This window comes from Zonotrichia leucophrys, chromosome 4 (genome assembly GCF_028769735.1).
Source record: "Zonotrichia leucophrys gambelii isolate GWCS_2022_RI chromosome 4, RI_Zleu_2.0, whole genome shotgun sequence".
NCBI lineage: Eukaryota > Metazoa > Chordata > Aves > Passeriformes > Passerellidae > Zonotrichia > Zonotrichia leucophrys.
This window is the reverse complement of record NC_088173.1, coordinates 8,327,639-8,348,724: the sequence shown is the minus strand read 5'-3', so window position 1 is coordinate 8,348,724 and position 21,086 is coordinate 8,327,639. Positions and strand designations below refer to the sequence as shown.

The following is a 21,086-nucleotide window of genomic DNA, read 5'->3' as shown; positions in this document are numbered from 1 at the left end:
CAAACATTGTCACACTGAGTCCTGGGAATGAAGGCAGAAGCTACCCTCGTGGCAGCTCTGTTGGAAGGAGCATGATGTGCACAGAAGTCAGCAGAAACCTGAGCACTGGAAGAATGCTACCATTAAATATTATAAACTGTGGGGAAAATAGTAAGCATACTTAAAATTTTGTAATTCTCTGTCATGGCCATTAAGAAACAAATGCTCAGTGTCCCACATTGTGCCACCTAAATGGAGTTCACTGTGCAAAGTTGGTCTCTCTTATGTTGTTTACCATAAAGTAATGTGTGAAAGTATTGATAACATTGCACACTAATATTAAGAGAATACTGCCTGAGAAAAAAGCCCACACAGTCTTTCTGAATGCAGGTGACATTTTATTATATTAACAGATTCAGAATGCTCCATACAACCCCCCGTGACAAAAACACAACATTCTGTGGGAAAACCTGGAAGAATCACCAAAAACAAGACAGAAAGTTTCCTTCTCTCTAGATTCAGCAGCTCTTCGATATTTAAGGACTGGAAATATAAAATGGTAAAGAAAGGTATGCAATACTCCTGGGTTTTCCTGCTCTGGAAAACCTGACCAAAGAAAATGGAGAATTTTAAATAAGAGTGTAAGGGCTGGAAAATGGAGTCTGTGAAAAGTGGTACTCCAGCCTCACAACAGAATATATATATATATCTGAAAGGTACAAGCCCTCAACTCAGTTGGAGTTCCTTCAATTGGGTTCCTAAGCCCCCAGTCATTGTGTGCAACCATGTTCTAAACCAGGGTCCACCTTTTCTGGGTATGGTCTATGCATTAATAATTCAATTTGAAGACATTGCTTTCTAGACATGGAATCATCATGAAATATGCATGGTAAGTTTTCATCAAACTGCACACAATGTATGCAGACTTCTTGGTGAAAAAGCTATTATGAATTTTCTTATTCATATTATTTTTAAAAAGTGTATTTGTGTACTTTATATATTAAGATTGCCACACTTACTGTTAGTTTATCAGAATAGGCATTAGGTAAATAGGTTAGTTTATCAAAATTGGCCTTTTACTTATGACAGTCTAGGTTGTTGAGAATACAAATGTCTGGGATGAAAAGAACAGGCAAGTCTTCAATTAAGAGAGCAGAAATTAATGGTTCATAAAGGAATTGTTTTGGTTGCTTTGCTCATCTGAGGAGAAAACATTTCTGTTTATTATATATATTTGATAAAGAAAAATCAAATGAAGACAGGAAGTGAGGCAGTACAGCCTGCTAACTATGAAAGGGTGACATTAGAGACTTGCAGACTGGCAAAAGAAAAATATCTTGGAAATATTTCAGTTGTTGTAGACTGCACATTTCAGAAGGAAATTAGATATCAAAAATTCCTCTTAAAAATCTGCATAAAGCCATATTGAAAGTCAACCAAGTACTAGTGCAAGACTTAACAAACCAGATAAGGCATTGTTCAAAATGCAAAGAAACCTATTTATGTTTGTACATATGTAAATATGTAGGTAAGTCTTGTACAAGAGTAGAGACTTTTTCACTGCCACATTGCCCTGATTTTGGTCTGGGATAATTGCAGGTTGAAATAACATGAGAGTGTCAATAGCTTGCTCAGTCTACAATTCTCCATGGACAAGAAATACAACTGAATAATTCCTTTAGAAGGGTTTTCAGAATGAGCTATGGGAAAATGAACATCAGTGTCAAAAAGCATAGTTTGTTAGGATGTGAACTGAGTCATCATAATAGGTCTATTATAGCACTGTTTTGTTATCTTCAATATATACATGTATATTAATTTATTTGCATGCAGGGAAGATCTAGGTGTCTGGATTTTCATCTGTATTTTTACACATAACCCTTAACACATAACCATTATAGCCACACTGAAATGTGCATGCAGGGATCAGGCCATTGGTGATTTTTGAGGAGTATTTGTGTTGTCTGACTTTAAGCACCCCACTGAGATGCCAGAGTTAATTGCTTCTTTTCTTACACTGCAGTGGAGATTTGGCACCTCCAGGGGTGATTTAGCATGGGAATATATCTCTTTGGGTGCCTGTGCACTGCAAAGGAAGTCAGAGCAAGTAGATCACCAAACTGTGCATTTGAGGCCTGGATTTAGATCATGTGAATCCACCCTTCAGGCTAGAGAGAATTGAGCAAATTACAAGCTGAGCAAATAGCATTTAGAAAATAGAGGAGCATGGGGGAAATGAAGCACCTTCCATTCCTGAAATGTTAAAATTGCCTGCAAAACTGAAGTAAATCTGTATTAGCACAGAAACTGCTATTACAAGAATAAATGGTTGAGTATTAGGTTGGTGAAGGCTGTGTAGTTATCTAGACAGACTTTTATTGCCTGTCAAGTCTATGTAAAACCACAAAGTCGAAGTCTGTGCTACTGGTAGGTGCTTTTTACAGACGTGGAGGAGGACAGCTTCCCACCCTGAAGAGCATATGATCAAAGAAGTGGTAAGGGATGCAACATGGTGTTTCTCAATATATTTTTCCTGTTCTTTTTTTCCCCTTGCGCTCTCTCAAAAGGTTTTGGTGCCTTGCTGGTTTGTTGCCTGCTAATTCTGTAGGAGCAAATATTAATTCTATCTCAGATTCTGGTCTATAAAGTTTCATTTTTCACTTAACTACTATTTATTAACACTCATACTTTCATTTCTAAAATAGGTTATTGAAAAAAATATTAGCAGTTAATTTTTTGACTTACAGGTTTGTCATATAACCACTGGATTGGATTCACATGCAAAAAGTTTAAATGCTTTCTCTCAGCTTTGGGGAATTCAAAATAATTGAAGGCTGCTATGCCTGTGCTGGAAAATTCACTGCTGCTTTTACCTCAACTTTGCTCACTGCTGAATATGGATTAAAGCTTTGAATTGACCTAGAAGTAAAGAAAGTATTAGTGACATGCTGTGAAATCAGACATGCCAGTTGAAAAGTAGGGTTTGGAAGATGATACTCTAATCCAGTGCCTTTTAAATACAAAATGGGCCCACCATTAGTCCCTCCTCCTCACAGCCAGATTGCCAGGGCCAGCAGAGATCTTTCCCTCCAGGTGCTTTGAGCATACTGTGGTTTTAATTGACACATCACAGTAAGAGTCACTCATTCCTACTTTCTAGAGTTCAGGCAGTGATGAAATGAGAGTGGTCTGGCAGGAAAACTACTGTGTGCTTTGATTTGTCCAAACCTTTGGTTTGTTGCCTTTCTGGTAGCTAAAGATAAATTGGATGTCACAAGACAAGAGCCCCTGTGACACCAAAAATGGAGAAAACAGGGCAGCCTGGGATGCTACCAGTGAGATAGGGTTTACAGCCAGCACAGCAGGGATGGATATTTGCTGAGGTGCCCATGCCCATCTGTTCTAAGGCCAGCAAGAAACCGTGGCCTGGTTCTGAGGTGTCTCTGGGGATCAAAAATGTACTTGATTTCCTTAAAATATTGTTGCGTATAACTGTAAGTACATTTCATCTGTCTGGATTACATCAGAGGTTTAAGGCTGTATTTTGTGGGGGAAAGAGGAAGTTTGAATATATTAATTGTAGAAAGTTCCCTTCAAGTCCATTCAGCAAGCTTATCTATCCTTTTCTTCCCACTTGGTATGAATCATATACCTGCATAAAACCTAGCTTGACTAACTAGCAGGTACTTGAGGTTGTGCAGTGCATGTTTCAACAAAGCAAAGGTGTGTTGTCAGATAAATACCTTACAAATGCATTTCCAGGTTTTCCCAGGCTGTACCACCTGATTCCAGATGGGGAGATTACCTGCATTAAGATCAGCCGCAGCGATCCCCATGAAAGTCTGGCCATCAGGATCGTGGGGGGCAGTGAGACCCCTTTGGTTCACATTATTATACAGCACATTTATCGAGATGGGGTGATTGCCAGAGATGGAAGATTGCTGCCTGGGGACATGATACTAAAGGTACAGTACTGTGGAGGTAGGAGATAAAAATATCCTGACAAAGAATGAGATGGTTGAAGTCGATCACTATGAGATTTGCAAAGTTGCATGCAGAAAGCCGTTCTGAAGTTCAGAGCACCACCTATAAGGCACCATGATCTCCTGGCTTTTGCTGACCCCAGTGGTAGCTGAGGACACTTGAGGCATGCCAAGGTTGTGCCATGCTTTCTGCTTTATGTCAGACAGACTTGGCCAAAGGGATTTCCCTTTGGAAAGGGATCACAATGTGGGCATACTTCACTCTAGCAGTGAACAAAAATGCTTCTGGATGGTGATTCCCAGCAGCAGCTGCATAGCATGCACACCCAGCTATGTGTTTCAGGAAGCCTTTTTGTCCTGGTGCCAGCACAGAGCAGCAGAGTTAATGGCACCACTAAGACAAAGCTGTTCCTGCAGGGCACATCCAAACTGCACAATGAAGCTGTGACTGTGGCACGGATGGGCCCAGCCTGGCTCTTCCCTGCCATGGCTGACTGCCCAGGATTTACCAAGGATTCCTGTGAATTTCAGCCCCATCCTGGTGCAGCTCGTGCTGTTTGTGGTACCCAAGGTAGCAACTTAAACTAGTTGAGCTGTCTCTCTGGGTGCAGTCCTTCCCACCAGACTGCAGCAGAACAGCTCCATTGTTCCCACATAGGAAATCTGCAAAAGCAAACACCAGCCAAATGCCTTTGTCTGTGCTGGGGATAATTTCTCTTACATTTTGGAGATGTTTCTTAATACTTAAATGGTTCAACCTGTGCAGTGTAAAGCTACATGGAAATATCTTGTCTGATTCAGGTTTTCTAGCCAGCGATGAAATACAATCTTGCAACTGGTTTTCATTTAGCAATATAAAGTGCAATGCCTAGTCACTCTTACACATATGAACATGGTGGGATTGACTGGAAACTCTTTTTTCCTCTTTCTTTTCCTCATTCAAATTCAAAAAGTAGTAGTTATACAGTTTTATTCTCATCTGAATGAAATCTTACCTGGAAAACACTGAGGGAAAAGAAGGAAAGTCTGATTCTCTAGTGTGGTAAATCAGCATAATTGATAGTAAATATCCAAGGCATTTAAACTTCTACTTGAGGCTCTTTCCTTCTTTGTAGTTAGAGATTCATTAGTGAAGATTTTTTTTTTTTTACTGTACCTAGAACAGCTGGGAGATAAAGAAGAAAAGAAACAGCAGGAAAACAGTGGGAGTGAAAGGAAAGGCTGGCAAGGCAATTTGAAATCAGAAGCCTGTGGAATAAAACTAAGATATATGAAAGGATATTGAAGCTTGGGAAAGAGCAATAAGAAAGATGAGAACTAGCATGTATGTCTGGAGACTATCAGGGAGCAAGGGGAAGAAAAAGGACAGAAACTGTCTGTGCAGTGCATCCTTTCCTTGCAGGTTTGTGTTCTGCACCACAGACTTGGCCTTGTGTGTGACACAGTTTGAAATAGCACATCACTTCATATGAAGACATCTGTGTATCTAGATCTGTCCTCCTCAGTGCCAACTCAGAACAGACCGTCTTTCTGCTGCTGATCTACACTTCTCTATTCCAGGTAAACGGCATGGACATCAAGAATGTGCCTCACAACTACGCGCTGTCAATCCTGAAGCAGCCGTGCCACGTGCTGCGCCTGACGGTGCTGCGAGAGCAGAGGTACCGGTGCCGCAACAGCGGCCTTTCCCTCGATGCTCACTGCAACAGGGACGACAGCTTCCACGTCGTGCTGAACAAGAGCAGTCCGGATGAGCAGCTGGGCATAAAGCTGGTCCGCAAGGCCGACGAGCCGGGCGTGTTCATCTTCAACCTGCTGGAGGGCGGCATGGCGGCGCGGGACGGGCAGCTGCAGGAGAACGACCGCGTGCTGGCCATCAACGGGCACGACCACCGCTACGGCAGCCCCGAGAGCGCCGCGCAGCTCATACAGGTTGGTCCTCCCCACCCTGGCCACGGCCTTTGAGCCGGGCAAAAAGCCAACAGCGGTTTTTCACCATCCACCGCAAAGCAAACAAACGCTGAGTCTGTGTATCTGGAAGAGGGAAGGAGTCAAGATTGGAGGGGAATTTACTCCTGTGAAAGCTCCTTGGTTTTACTGTGGGGATGAGTGTGAGCATGAGCATGGACTCCCACAGAGGAGCCTGCTACCAGCAGGGTTTGGAAAATATAGATCAGTGCAAACATCTGTATACTCTGATCATCACCAGAGTGCTGCCAGCTGCCAGGAGGCATGCCAGCCTCCACCCTGGCAGCGCTGGTTCCAGCAGAATCCTGACTCCTCTGGCTCAGGAGTCACTGTGCTCTCTGGAGCACAGCCCTGGAGCTAACCAGAGTAGCCTAAGGCTGTGGACCACCACTACAAGGTAGTCCACACCTTGTAGGTATTTCTTACCTAAATCCAGAATATTTTGGAAAAATGGATCTGTAGTTATTCACCTCTGTTTAGACTCACATGGAGTACTAAATGGGTGCTAGCTAACACAGAACTGTCAGATGAAAAAAACCCTATGCCTTTCTCAGCTGCAAAATTGGTCAGCTTCTGCCTAATTTTCCCTCCAGAACCAATTTGGGTTTTTTGTTTACAGACTATGTTTTTATAAAACTTCAGCATAAAAAGCAAAGCCAAGATTTTTTTGTTGCTTTTATCTCATATTTATAGCTGTTATTATACTTGTGCAATTTTGAATTTCATTTGGAGGCATGTAGACTGTTCACATTTTGAAGAAATTCATGGGCTTCAGTAACAAGATGTCAAATCAGGCCAGCTTCTTCTTTCTGACCGGTATAAATGAGGGTAATATCAGTCAGACTGAAGCAAACAGTCAAATCCATGCATTTTGTGGAAAGGATTTCTGTGTTAGCATAGATTTACCGTTTGTTGTAGACAGCTTTTATTGTGAAGTTTATAGCATAGGTGAAGAAAATATCATCCCCTTACATAATGCCAATTGTTGAAATTCTGGTCCAGCTTCTTTCTGGATTACCTTATGTAGCTCAGTAACTGGGAACAGAAGGCAGAAGGGGGAAGCTTTAAATTCTCTAAGGGCAACAAGTCTGGAATGAAAAATTTTCTAAAAAACTAATATTCTTGGAACAGTTCTTTATGGCTACAAAACAAGGCATCAGTGCTTCATAAGCAAAAATGGACGAGATGAAACGGAAAAAATTACTAACAAGAGTATTCACATACAAGTGTTTAAAAGTGCAACCAAAGCCCTTATTGGTCTCCAAAGAGTGGATGATAATTATAATAATGCTTGAAACGCACACCAATCCTTGGGAATTTAAACAAGCCCATCAAAGGGGAAATTCAGGTTTCCAAACAGCCAGGATTATATTGCATTGATGTGAGGTCTACAAATCACATTTATCTAATGCAAAATTCCTGGAACCTGTGTCTTTTTTGTTGTTTTTCATCAATTATCATTTGCCTTTCCTGTTTCCATGTTATGCCAGAGAAAAACCTTTATCCTGAAGCCACAGGTGTTTTGCATTTTCTTCTTACACGAAGGGCTATTTCACTGTGTCCTCTGATTTCTCAACAGCATCCTTCCTGCCTGTTGAGAGCTCAGCATGCCACTTGCAGTGCATTGAGGTCTTCTAATTTATGGTGGTGAAAGCGCAAATACACCATCAGTTTCTTTAAAAACAGAATATTCACTAAAAGGTGCAGTGGCTTGCTAAACCAAGGAGCTTTCACAGCAGGAAGACTGTAAGATTTCTGTGTAATCTGATTATTTTTCACTTTTAAATAATGAATAATTGAGACAATTGAGACCTATAGAAACTATACAATAGCATATGTGAAGCAGTTGCTAATCAGTAGATTAAGTGTCTGGCTGTTTATAAACTCTAAGCTCTGTCACAAGAACTGAAATGAAGAAAATGTATAAGTGCTAATTAGGAATGTACACACATCATAACACATTTGCTGCCTCCTGTTTGCCAAATCATCTCAAGCCATGGCCTTGTGTCAGAACTGGCCCTTTGAATCTAAGTAACAAGACATTGTGTCTCTGCCTTCCTGCTTGATTTGCCTTGGCTCTAACAGATTTTTAATTCTAGCAGAGTGTTTCAGCTCTTACTTGCACTTGGCATCAAAGCTCGCCTCCTTTCTTTAATTTCCACTTCAGCATAAAATATAGAGAAAGAATTGTGGGAAAAGCCACTGGTAAGAGGGAGGGAAGAGATCAGAATGAATCAGCAATAAATAATCTGATCAGTAGAAACATTAATGGGTTTTCATATGTATGTAAATACAAAAGCTGTTCTTGTTGTTTGGATAACTTTCTAAACCACTCTGACTTCTGAGAAACTCAGCTTGACTGGCCCGTAGACAAATGTGCCATTGCAACAGAGACTCTTGTTGAACTTTTGCTAGTTGTTCTATGAGAATTAATCATGTTTTACAACCTTTCTCTAAATAACCACTTTTGAGGCTTACCATGTGGCAGCAGATAAATTTCAAAAAGAAGTTGTGTTAAGTTGAAACTGTTCATTTTAGAGAAAACAGTATTTTCATAGGGCCACGTATCCTTGGGAGGTTTAATCTCGTGTTGTTCAGTTCCACCTCAGTCATATTACAAACTAGGGACCAGGATGATTTCCTTTCTCCCAATATGCAGAATTCTACTTTTGGGTACCAGTTGAGTCCAGAGTCCATGAATTTAATATTCCATAAAACCAGATCTGTTAAAAATGCCTAGAAAGTTATTTGGAAATATGTATATGCACTAAATTGTATATTATGAAGCTGTGAAGATTTGAGTTTCTAGTCAAAAAAATAGCATTCCCCAAGATATTGGGAAAGTAACAAAGACATGCACATTTTTTACTTCACTGAAAATAGCACGGCTTGAACATGTATATTTCAAACTTGAAGTTGGAGGTTTAGGAGAGTTAGGTTGTTTTTTCTTAACTAAAATGACATTTTTCCAAGGCTTTTTTAAGCTCTCAGCTACAGCTATTGAATTCAACTCCAGAAAGGACAAACAAAGCTATAAAGACAAAATTCCCAGAAGCTTCCTCTGGCTTCTGTTAATTGTCTGTGGGAGATTTGATTTCAGTAGTGCAACCGGATCTGTATTTGGTTTTCAGCTGCTTTTTCAATGCCAGCTTTCCCTGGAGCATCTCCCCAGTGAGCAGTGCTAGCAAGCGAGCCAGGAGGTCTGCAGCCCCTGGGGCTGTGGTGCCACCAAGCATTGCAGCTGCAGCCCCAGGGCTGCGGTGCCACCAAGCATTGCAGCTGCAGCCCCAGGAGCATCAGGCTGTGGTGCCACCAAGCATTGCAGCTGCAGCCCCAGGGGCTGTGGTGCCACCAAGCATTGCAGCTGCAGCCCCAGGAGCATCAGGCTCCAGATGTGTTTGTGGGGGCTTCTCGTTGGATACTGAGCAGTTCCTCTGGTATAAGCTGAGAGCAAGCAGGCAGGAGTGCCTCTGCAGACTGGTCATTAAGAGCCCCTCCTTCCTGGCAAAACAGCAAGGTCTTTAGCCTAGAGAGAAGGAGATTAGAGGATTAATTTTCACATCTTCTGAGTACGCTTCTATAGCACTGAGGTTATTGCTACACTGTTCTTCATTTTAGTTTAGTATATTTGTTTGTGGCAGGCATCTATAATTTAGTGTAAATCCCATTCCCTCTCAGCTATATCTTTGCATCACTGTTGTCTTGAACAGATTCATATGAGCCTCGGTGAGGGGCAAATGAAGCCATTTGCTTCCAGGGAAACAGTGATGATTCAATAAGATAGAAAAAATCCCCACCTGTACACAGAATTGACACTAATATCAGGCAAACACACACAGAGCCCCTTAAAAATAACATACAACGTAACCTCAGAAGTATCATTGCAGCATCTCTTGGGCACACAAGTATTCTGACTGCCTTATGAAAAAAGGCCTAGAAGTTCTTTGAGCTTGGGTTATTTGCTTTGAAACTGCTCTTCCTAGAGTGAGTTTGTGAGCTGCTTTCCCATCCTAAACTTCATTACCCTGTGTGCTTGCTTATGCCCACCCTCTTTCTCTGTGCTCTGCTGCAGTAGGATTTTATTTCACTAAAGAAAATACCTTTTCTCCCTTTCTTTAAGCTTCCTTACATTTGTCATTCCCATTGCATGCCGGTGGACTTAATTACATTGTTTATTCTCCACTTCCACTGGGCAAGGCCTAAGCACATCCCTGGTTTCAGGGTTAATTGTAGCTTTTTCAGCTTTCCCATCCATTGAGCAGCAACAGCTCTGGTAGTTTGCCTGTCTCTCTACCATGGCAGGAGAATTGCAATGGTATACACCTGTGTATACCATTGCTTTGCAGTGGTATACACAGGTGTAGAAGAGAGCTGATCAGAACGCACTGTGGTGGATCACTGCTTTCAGCCAAATTTGGGGTAGGTAGGAAGGATTTTTTAGTTATCACCAAATTTTCAAGAGAAACATTAAGTAGCTGGCAGTAAACTTTTATGAACTTCATTGACCTGAACTGATGCTACTGCTTTATGTCACAGCATCCCCATTAATGGGAAATCCAACCAACGTTTAAGTGGTTCCCGCGTTTCCCAGGCACTGCGGGGCTGAGGTGCGGGGTTCGCAGCGCTGGGGCCGTGGACTCACAGTGCGCTCTCCCGCAGGCCAGCGAGAAGCAGGTTCACCTGGTGGTGTCGCGGCAGAGCCGGCAGCAGCCCCCGGACCTGCTGCAGGAGACGGGCTGGGCTGCCAGCGCCGGGGGCGCCCAGCCCTGCCCCGCCGAGAGGAGCGGCCCCGGCAAGGTGAGGGCTCTTGTGTGGGGTGCCTGCCATCCATGGGCGGGGGAACGGGGGGGCAGGGAGTGTTTGGTGTCTGAGGGTGTTTGCTCTGGCTTCTGCCACCAGAAAAAGCACGTCTCGCTTGGCAATGGAAACACAAAGGCTGTGCCGCTCATTATCTGTCCGCTGGTTCTGCCCTGACTCTGCCTGGTGTGGGAGGGAAAGAGAAGGCAATGGGCAGTGCTGGGGCAGGTGCTGATGTGCACACAGCGTCCTGGCCACGGCCACAGGTCTGACCAGCAGTGGGAATCTGCAGATGACAATGCGCTCCAACAAAAAGAAATTTTTTTCCGAAGTTTTTCCATCTGTAGCATAGTCTTCAGACAAAAAGCTTTCACATGCTGGCCTAAAAAATTCCCATAACCTACTCAAGAATTATGGCCATCATTAGGCTGTTGCTCATTTATTAAAATGCCCTGGCTGCTGAGAGCACAAGGACTTTCTGTGGAGCTTTAGACCCAAAGCGTGTTTGTTCTGCTCTGGCAGCACCTGGAGCTTGCAAGGTGTGGGGTGTGCGAGGGCTGCTGGTGTGCAGCACCCAGCCCAGGGACACAGCACAGAGCAGCCATCTCACCCAGATCAGGCTGTGCTTGCCACACTGTGCCCCAGCTGTCCCTGTGTACCTGGCCAGAGTGTGTGTTTAGTGCACCTACACTCACAACATTCTCTTTGCCTGAGGCAGAGAAATGCTGATCTTCAAACATAGGAGGTTTTAAGTAGGAACCAATGTAGTTAGAGTTTTGAAAATATGTTTCTGAGCTTGCTCAGTGTTATTCTTTCCACTTTAGGCAGAACAAGGCATGTCCTTGGAGGAACTGATTTTTTTTTTTTTTTTAATTTCACTAAATTTGAAGCCACATGTCTGGCTAATTTACATTAATCACCCTGAGTGTCACCACTTATGCAAACCCATGCAAGCTTGACCCTGGCCACGGGTGCCAGGGGTGTATCAGGGAGGTGTGCAGGCAGGGCTTAAGTTCATCCTGCTTGATGGATAGCCAGTTGTGTCCTTAAAGAGACCTCTGGACCAAATATCTGGTGCACAGCTGTCAGCCAGGAGACATGTCTAGCTCTGGATTTTACACATGTTAAAACATACCCATTTTTGCAGGTCTTTTAAAACGACATTATTCAGTGTTTTTATGTGTTAAAAACTCTAGTGTATATTTACGTATTTTTAGTTTTCCTTTCCCACAAAGTCGCAATCACAGCTCTTGTTAGGTGGGACCAGATTAGCAGGAGTTAAAACAGAAAGCAGGCAGTGTTCAGTAGCTACTAGCAAGTAGCAAGTAGTGCCCAACTAATGCTGCATCTGCAAGGCATGACCTTCTACTGAAGCAATGATTTCCTTAAGAAGGTAAGTGTGGGACAGCAGTTAGCTTGTGTTGGTACTGCATTCTTCCTAGGGAAGATCCAAGCACCTGCTAACTCTGCCATGTTGTTCTGAGTAATTAATTGATACCACACGGGATTATTTGGGAACAGAGCTCGTCTCTCTCTGCCCTGAGATCCTCATTTTCTCTTCCTGTACCAAGAGATGTTGGATGGGAGCTCTTGGTAAGTCCCACAATATTTTGGGTAGCTGTGAGATTGAAGGCACAATGAACAGTCCTTTAATGAGCAAGTGCTATAAAGACTAAGGAATCATCTCTTGTTGCATAGGCCACAGCTTTTAGGGGGATTTCCAGTTTTCCACCAGAGATGAGCGCTGCATAAGCACATGAGTGGGTGTACTGCTGTGGGCTTCTGTGCAATGCCACCATTTGGGCACTTTCCAGGGAAGATCACAGGCCAAAAAAGAGAACTCTGAACTGTTCCTACCTCCCTTTAGCTTTGTGTGTAGGTAGTAGAGGGCTTCTATCAGAGAAAATGCTCTGGCAGTAGATCAGCAGATCAGTACAGCCAGCAGACACAATGAGCTTCAGGCACTGTGGACTTTTGGTCTGATACAAACATTACTGGAGTGTTAGTTGCCCTTTTATAGGGCATGACTGTGTCAGTTTAAATATTTCATGGTATTTTGCTGAAGGTTTAACTGAACATAATTTGCAATTCAAGATTTTTAAACTGGCTTTGAAAGATTAAAAAAAAATGTTATTTATTTTAAGCAGGCATTACTGCAGGAGCAATGCTTGCAAACCTAGGGCCTGCACATGACATGCTCCTGCCCAAAAACCAAGGCAGTGCTTGTTGGTTGGGCCTCAATGTCAGGAGAGTCTCCCATGTGTGTGTGGTCTGATGAGTCTGCTGCCTACTGCTATCAGTGGGATTGCTTTATTACATGTGATTAATAGAGGATTGCTAGCTGCCTTGATTTCTGGCTAATTTTAAGGCATTTTTTGTCCCCTGAGCTTACTGAGGAAAGTGATATTAGATGGTCAGGAATGCTCTCTTTGAGTGAAACTGCTCTCACTGTACAGCATGTATGTGTACATGGGCTGAAATCTGCTCTCAACCCGTGGCTGTATTCAGCATCAAGAATAAGCTCTAGCTTCCATCAAGAATAAGCTCTAGCTTCCATCAAGAATAAACCCTTAGCTTCCAGCAGCCACCTGGCTCGTGCAGTGGCTCAGGAGCCACTTTGGGCCAAGCTCCATCAGTACAGCATGGGGAGGTGACAGGGAGGTGCCTCTCCTTCAGGCCAGTGGTGACCTGCCGTGTTGCCCACAAGGCTCTGGGTAAGAAGAGGATGATCCCTTGTGACCATGTCCTTCTCTGGAGGTATATGCCAGGTGTATGGTGTGCCAAGAGATTGGTCCTGCCCGGGGTCTCATGGATCTGTTTTCCTCTGTACAGAGACTGGGGAAGCACAGCCCAAACTGTTCTGGCTGCTGCCTGGACTCAGAGAAGAGACGTCACAAACACTTTCTTGGGCAGCCGAGGTTGTGAAGCCAGGCTGTAACACATAAACAGGCCTGATTCAATTCCTTTGAAGTCACTGGGAGCTTTGCCATTAATTATATAGCACTTGCTTTTAATTGGAACTGTTTTCTTATTTCTTTCAAATTAATTGTCTAGTACTTAGGGCAAAGAAAATGTTGCTGGAGCAGGCAATGTTTCCTGACCAAATGAGCAGGTTAACCTTCAGGTAAAGTACATTTTCCAAACAGACACAGCGATGTTTTTTGCCTGCAAGACACGTGTCATGGCTTTGATGTTGTGATAATCTGCTGTAAATATTTATTTTCTAGTAAATATACAGAAAAGGAGGAAAAAATAAAAAGAGGAGGAGATGAACTGTTATGTTTTTCTTCTCCTGACCTCCAAGGTCGCTTCAAAATGACAGAGAAGGACAATTGTTTAGAAGAGAATGCACTGAAATGCAGTCACTGATAAACACTGCCTTTTAACTGGTTTGCTTGCTATCGATTGTACCTCCAAGCAAGTTCTACGTGTGTTTACTAAAAAAGGCTTTACTTTCCTTTCATCACTGCCTTCCTCTCAGTCAAGTCACCCCAAGTCCTTTCTCTCTGCAGCCATATAAAAAATGACATGGGAAAGAGTAGCTTCAAAGGAAAATTGGTTCTTTGTGGTTCAGCATACAAGTAATGGTACTTCTATAATTCTTCATTGAAATGTAGTAGGACAATTTATTCCCAAGCAGTACTTTGAAATCTTTCCTCTCTGTGCTGATTCCTCAAAAAATAGTGATAAACTGGCTAATGCTCTAATGTTTTAATTGTCTGAGATGTATGCTGCATAAGTAACAGGACTGCTTTCTCACTCAGAGCCAAAAATAGAATCCCAATTTCATGTTTTGCTGCAAAATTTCAAATCGCAATTTTGGGAAAATTAGTAGCCCGCTATCCCACATATTTCAAAAAGTGGACTTTTCCTGATGGAAAGCCATTCATTTTCAAGGGAAAAAGGATATTTTTGCAAAACATGGATGAAACATTAAGTTTAATTTGCATAAAGATAGAACTACTATGTTTAAAATATTTACACCTTAAAGACATAGGTGAAAAGTTAAAAATTATCTGGATCAGAACATAAAATTTATCAGGAAGAGAACATTTTCTGAAGGTTTTAAAACCTTCAGAAATTGATAGGTTTGTTTGCAAGCACTAAGACAAATTCCTGTGACATAGTGCCTATGTTCTGCGTGGACCACGTCTAATATGTCCAAAAAACTGTGTGTGGTTTTCTCTTAGAGAATGAGAGAATTCTTCTTTCCACCGAGCTCTTTGCCTTTTTGTTTCTGAAGTTCTGTGGCAGCTACTGTTCATCTGCTCAAGCAGAGAGAAATCCCTTGCTAAGCTCCTAGAAGGTCCCGTGTTCTGTTGTTAACATTGCATCACAGAAATCTTGATGTGGAGTTAGTTCCACCAAACATACCTTTAAAAGAAAGCACAAATCAAAGACATAGTCTGCCCTACTCCCATAAAAAAATTCTTGCCATCATCTTCCTTTGTCCCATCATTGTCACTTAGGGAGGCATTGTGGATTCATCTGCTCCACTTTCCATGCTGCTGGCCCAGGAATCAATGTAAAATGTCTTTGTGAGATGTCAGATTACTAAGAGATTAATGTGGCTTTAAATGAGTTTTATAGATTATTTTTGCATATTACGAATGTGAGGTCACATTTGTGAATGAGAAGAGTCCTTTAAATATGCATTTGAAATGTATTTAGAAGCATGCTATTATATATGAGCCTGGAGTGGATAATGCTGCTCCTGCAAGAAGGGCTGGGATTGTCAGGAGTTGATGTCAGGAGCACTGCTTAGGAAATACTTAAGGAGAGCAAAGCAATTAACATTTAAATCCAGATTTATTTGCCTTTCAAACTCTTCTGTAAGAACTGAGTGCATGCTAAACATGGCATTCAGTTCAGAGATTTTGTTGGAGCTTGCATTGCAGTGGTTCTCCATCCTGAGGGCACCTCAGGTTTGTTGCACCCTCACTCATGCACCAGTTATTGCATGACCAGCTGTGTGTATTTAACTTTTCCTGCTCAGAGGCAGAAATATATGGGATGGCTGTCCCAAATTGACCCTTCAAGCAGAAGCACTAAGAGCACCCTGGAAACTGCTCTCTCTCCACTGTAAATGTCCTTCTCTTTTCCTGAACAGAAACACTTATTCTTCAAGTCTATTTCCACCCATAACTTACATAGAAACACAGACATCTGGAAGATCAAATGAAATATGTCTCTTCTAGTATGTCCCAAATGGTTTCATTCCTCAAATCCAAGAGGACTATTTCTCACTAACTACAGATGATGCTCAGACTGCAAGCAGCAAGATACAATGCATAACCTGATAGTAAAAGATATGATGACCAGTAGCAATATTATTATCAAGAACTTTTTTTTCTTTTAAAATCAAATTCCTTATTTACTTTTCAAGGACCTGATTCTATCGGCCTTAGGACTAAAACAACTCTGGTTTTCATGGGAGCAGTGCCTGACTTTAACTATTAAAGCACAGTTATCTTGGTGGTAGCTCTGACTGCAGATGCTTAAGCCCCTGAGGGAGTCCTGCCGGCCATCAGGCCATGTGGCTGGGAAGTGTCTTGGTGTTACTTCCATGAATATTTGTTTTGATAGAAAATGCCAAAACTGTCAGGGAGGTCACCATGCCCACAAGCTGTGTTTGTTGTTGCTATTTTCTCCATCACAGAGCACCCTTCACACTGTCACCTGTCATGAGAAGGTGGTGGCTGTCCGGAAAGATCACACGGAATCGCTGGGAATGACTGTGGCAGGTGGAGCATCGAACCGGGAATGGGATCTGCCTATCTATGTGATAAGTGTGGAACCTGGAGGAGTGATCAGCAGAGACAGCAGGATAAAAACAGGTAAAAAGGGGGGATTTTGAAAGCCTGCCTTAAATCAAGAGCTTCTTTTGAAAACTGCGGGATAGTGAAAGAGCTTCACACTCTGACATCTTCAACAATCCTATAGATTTTGGGATGTGTCAGATTAGAGGATCTCAAGTCAGCTACCAGAAAAGGCATAATATGCAGCAAGCAGTAATCATCTCTGTGAAGTAGGACATAGGAATATTCTAGTAGGAAAAAAAATATAAATAGCTTTTCACAGGAAAATTCTCCTAACTCTTGATATATTCATTGTGCAACCTTCATGCGTTTTCAAAGTAATTTTTTTTGCTTATTTGTCGTTGCATTCATTAATTTGAATTAAATATACAGGATCAAAATTCCCATTGTATATGAAGCCATATTAATGCCTTGTGGCTCAGCCTCATGTCTGGAAATATTAGCTTCCTACCCCCATTTAGCTACTGATGTAACAGGATGATAAGGCTGATAGTTTCTCCCCTTCTGCATGAATAAGCTTTTAGAGCCAGATGAGGACCATATTTTATCAGTTGATTTTGTGGGAATAGCTGGGCAGCAGAGGAAAGATGAAACTCTCAGGTTTCAGGATGTTACATCCTCAAGAGCCAGATCCCTCAGTAGCCTGCATCCAGCAATGACACAGCTCACCTACCCTTCATCCCCTATATTCTTCCTTAGTCCAGTCACTGCCTGGAAACTGAAGGGAAATCCTGAGTTTTAGGGAAGTGAAGGCACCCAAAAATGGGGCAGAATAGCTGCAACCCAGTCAGATCCCAGGAGCCTGGGTCTCAGTGCCCAGCATTGGCACACATGGGAACTCCCTCTTTGTGCCTACTCAATGAAACCCATGTGAGAACACAACAAAGCAAAACAGCAGATTTCCCCTTTCCTTCTGCTGGGAGATGAATGCCTCTCAATGGAGTACACTTTCCAAAATATATTCATCATGAGGCAGCATGGAAAACTCAGCCTAGTTAATTTGATAAAATTAGAAACAAATGAATATGTGATGTTATAATAGCACCAGAGGTCTCTGATGTAGAGCAGCTCTTAGGCTGTTGTCCTTCTTATTGGGGACAGACAACAAGAAGAGATTAATGCTCATTTGCAGTGCCTGGACTGCCAGTGATAAATCTCTGCCTGGAGAAGCATCCAGACCAAGTATAGAGGGCACCCAGGAAAGCCCTGGCATGGCAGCCTGCTCTGAAGGATTGCAGAGCACTTGGCATTGAGGCTGCTTGCATGACATTCGTGATGTCTTTATTGTTCTTCCTGTAGTAATTGAGGTCATCTTTGCATTTTTCTCTGTGGCTGCTGTGCCTATATTATAAATAAGGCATACAGAAAAATGGTTTGGCTTGCAGCCATTCAAACAGGCATTAATATGAAAATAATAACATGTTATTCCACAAAGCAAACTAGGAAGAGCCAGTTGGAGTGGCAGTCCTCTACTAAGGGAGAGCTGGGAGAAAAAACATCACTGAGTTGTGGGGTTTCAAGCTTAGGCTGAGTACAAATGTTGTTAGCTGGAAGTGGACTCCAAGACCCAGAGCAGTACTAGGCACCAGTACCAAAGCTTGTTGGTACAGCAGGACCCCAGCTGTTTGTTCAGCTCCAGATGCAGGAGATGACGTGGAAAGAAACCAGGACAAATCCTCTGTCCAGCCACGCAAGGTTTCTGTGTACAGGAATCTCCCCTCATGCCTGTGGCATGTTTACTAGCGTATGCTTTGTTAAACGATAGGAATAACAAAAATCCTCATCAGGCTGCTGGTTCTTGGCCATGGATTTGACTCACTTGTTTGTGGAGGTGGGGAGGGGATCCTGGAAACACTTGCAGAGTTTTTTATCATCTGCTTTATTGGTCTCAGGTGACATCCTCCTGAACGTGAATGGCATTGATCTGACGGGAGTCAGCCGGGGCGAGGCCGTCGCCCTGCTGAAGAACACCAACTCCTCAGTGGTGCTCAAAGCCCTGGAGATGAGAGCATGTGAAGCCCAGGAGGAGCAGGGTCACCTCCCACCCCCTGAGGACACACAAGTGACTGCTGAGAGCAGTGAGTGGTCGCCGTCCTGGGTTATGTGGCTGGGGCTGCCACGGTAAGTGCACAGATTGCAACCTCTGGCTGAGGGGGAGTGAGAGGAAAGATTTGTATTTTCTGGCAATACTTTCTTTTGGCTTGATTCATTGCACTGACATCTTAATTAAATCCAGGCTCTGTCACCGACTTGACTCTAAATACCTCCCTTTTGTAAATGGGTATGTGTACATGGCAAAATAGACATGCAGTTCCCCCATGAGGGAGGATAGGATGCTGAATTGTTTCAATCTTGTAAACGTATCTGGCACTTAGGGAGTGAAAGGAAAATCTTACAGGGATACAGGAGCTTGCTGAACTGGAGTTTAGGCTCAACCACCCTGCAGAAGGCAGATACCCCTCCTGCAACACTCAAGCTGCACAGCCCTTCTCCTTTGCCAAATCCAGCTGAATTGTTTGACTTTACCCAGATGTTGAAAAGTTTGTGCAGTTGGCCAGTATCTCCAAATCACCTCTTTTAACCCCACCCCCGCCTGAAAGAAGTCCATTTGTCACACACAGGAAGCAGCTGTGTTGTCGTTTCAGCAAGGATAACTGGAGCCACATCGGCTGTCGCTGAGCTCTCGGTGTGCACGGTGTAATACCTACAACTTCCAGGACATTCCAGACAGAATGAAATGAGGACACACTGTCAATCTGTGAATATGCAAAGCTGGGATCACAGACTTGAAACTGACACTCAGTTTTAAGGAATTAAGGATTTATCCTATAAGTTCCTCTTGACTATACTCCTAACTCTGGCAGCAGTTCAGTGTCTCTCTTTTACAGGAGGGCAGGAAAAGATGGTCTGCAGAACAGGTGGGCTTTTCTCTAGGCACAGTTTCAGGACTCCTCTTCATTTCCTACTCTTGCATAACAGGTTTCCCTGTTTCTAGCTGGAGCCATTTTGACCTCATTCACCTTGCAGCAAGGTCTGCTGTGAGGGCCAGATGTTTTTTGAGGCTTGGTCTGATGCTAGTGACTGTATAGCATGTGCTGAAGCACTGCAAGAGCAGGAGGCAGGCTGTGTGTCTGTAACCCACAGGCACAATGCTCCTCCTCCACTGGGGAGGACTACATCTTTATACCTGTGAAAGAGAAGCAGCAAAAAGAAAATGCAGTAAATGGATACCCCTTAACTTGCTACCCCAGGCAATGGTAAATTCTCCTCACTCAGTGTCTGAGGACAGGCAGGCCCAAGGACATCCTCATTCCTGCTAACTTCTGCTCTCCTGAGCTTGACCAGCACCATGGTGAAGGTACTAGAGCACAGGTAATGCTCTCAGTGAAGAGACAGCAACAGACCCGAGGCCTTATAGATGCTGCAATCTGCAGTGCTGAATCTTGCCTTCTATCACCATCCATTGCTAGATGGACTGAAACAATCACACCCTGCCTATGCCACCTTCACTGGGCTGTGTAGAAAACCTGAGCTGCCTGGTCATCATCTTCTACTCACAGCTGCCTGAAGTTCCCAGTACCTCAGCATGGTACAGGACACGAAGGACAGAGCTCCACAGTACTGCAGGCTTGCACTCAGAGTTCACATCAGTCAGTTCCACTTCGCAGTTTGGCAATAAAATGGGTTTTCCTGTTTTAGAAACAGTTTCTGAGCTCACTTTAGCCTTCCTCCTCTGAAGGCTGCATGTGTGAAGGCATTCCAGCTCTTTTCGTCTGAAGGGAAATCAGCCCCAGTGTCAGCAAGGCTGAAGACAAGAGCTCATTGTAACTCCATCCCCAGCTGTGAGGCCGTGCACAGAGCACAGCATGGCCCTTCTCCTTCAAAGAGACAGGGGGACATTGGTATGCTGAGTGGGGGACACTGCTCTGAACATCAGACTAGCGCCTGGGACAGGGACCAATGCACATTAGATGTGACAGTAACAAAGGTGCTCTGTTTTCTTATTGGCAGCTGATTGGCTGAGTAGGGGCACAAGAGGATCAGGTTTGGGATTGCTCACTAGGTATTAGCAGACCCTTCAGCCTTCCCCTGCATAATTGTGCTCGCTCACTTACTGTTCTGATTCTCCAGGGCCCACATCAGATGTCCGAAAGTCCTTCAACAAGTTCTCTTATGAGGATGTGTATCATGTTAACTCATTTTTCTCCAGGTTGAGCATTTAACCTTTCTCTGGCTTTCAGTTTGCTTTTGGCAAGGATCACATCTCACTAGGTCCCAAGATATTGTCAGCAGTCTCATGACATTTTCCAGGCTGTTAGAGAAAATTATGCTCTGTCTAAATAGATGTCTGACAGGTCCACCTTGAAAAAAGTGCCTGAAGTGCAGTTATGGGGTAAAATGTTGAAGAATCACCTACTTTAATTAAAACAATTTACTAGAAGGACTGTTCCAAGATGTCTGAGTCTAAGAATGTTTGGTACAGCTAATGGAAAAGTAGAAATGTCAAAATCATTATTATGCAGGATCATGCAAAGTACTT

General features: G+C 43.2%; 1 protein-coding gene across 7 annotated transcripts in view; it reads left to right on the top strand.

Moving 5' to 3' along the window:
* The window catches only part of LNX1 (ligand of numb-protein X 1), a 121,830-nt gene that overhangs the window by 93,387 nt on the left and 7,357 nt on the right, over positions 1-21,086 (top strand). For all 7 annotated transcript variants that reach the window (XM_064710399.1, XM_064710397.1, XM_064710398.1 and 4 more), the window contains 5 exons: positions 3,742-3,944; positions 5,523-5,894; positions 10,590-10,727; positions 16,387-16,564; positions 18,439-18,667. In XM_064710399.1, coding sequence (XP_064566469.1) covers positions 3,742-3,944; positions 5,523-5,894; positions 10,590-10,727; positions 16,387-16,564; positions 18,439-18,667 — 1,120 coding nt within the window. The remainder of the gene's footprint in view (positions 1-3,741; positions 3,945-5,522; positions 5,895-10,589; positions 10,728-16,386; positions 16,565-18,438; positions 18,668-21,086) is intronic.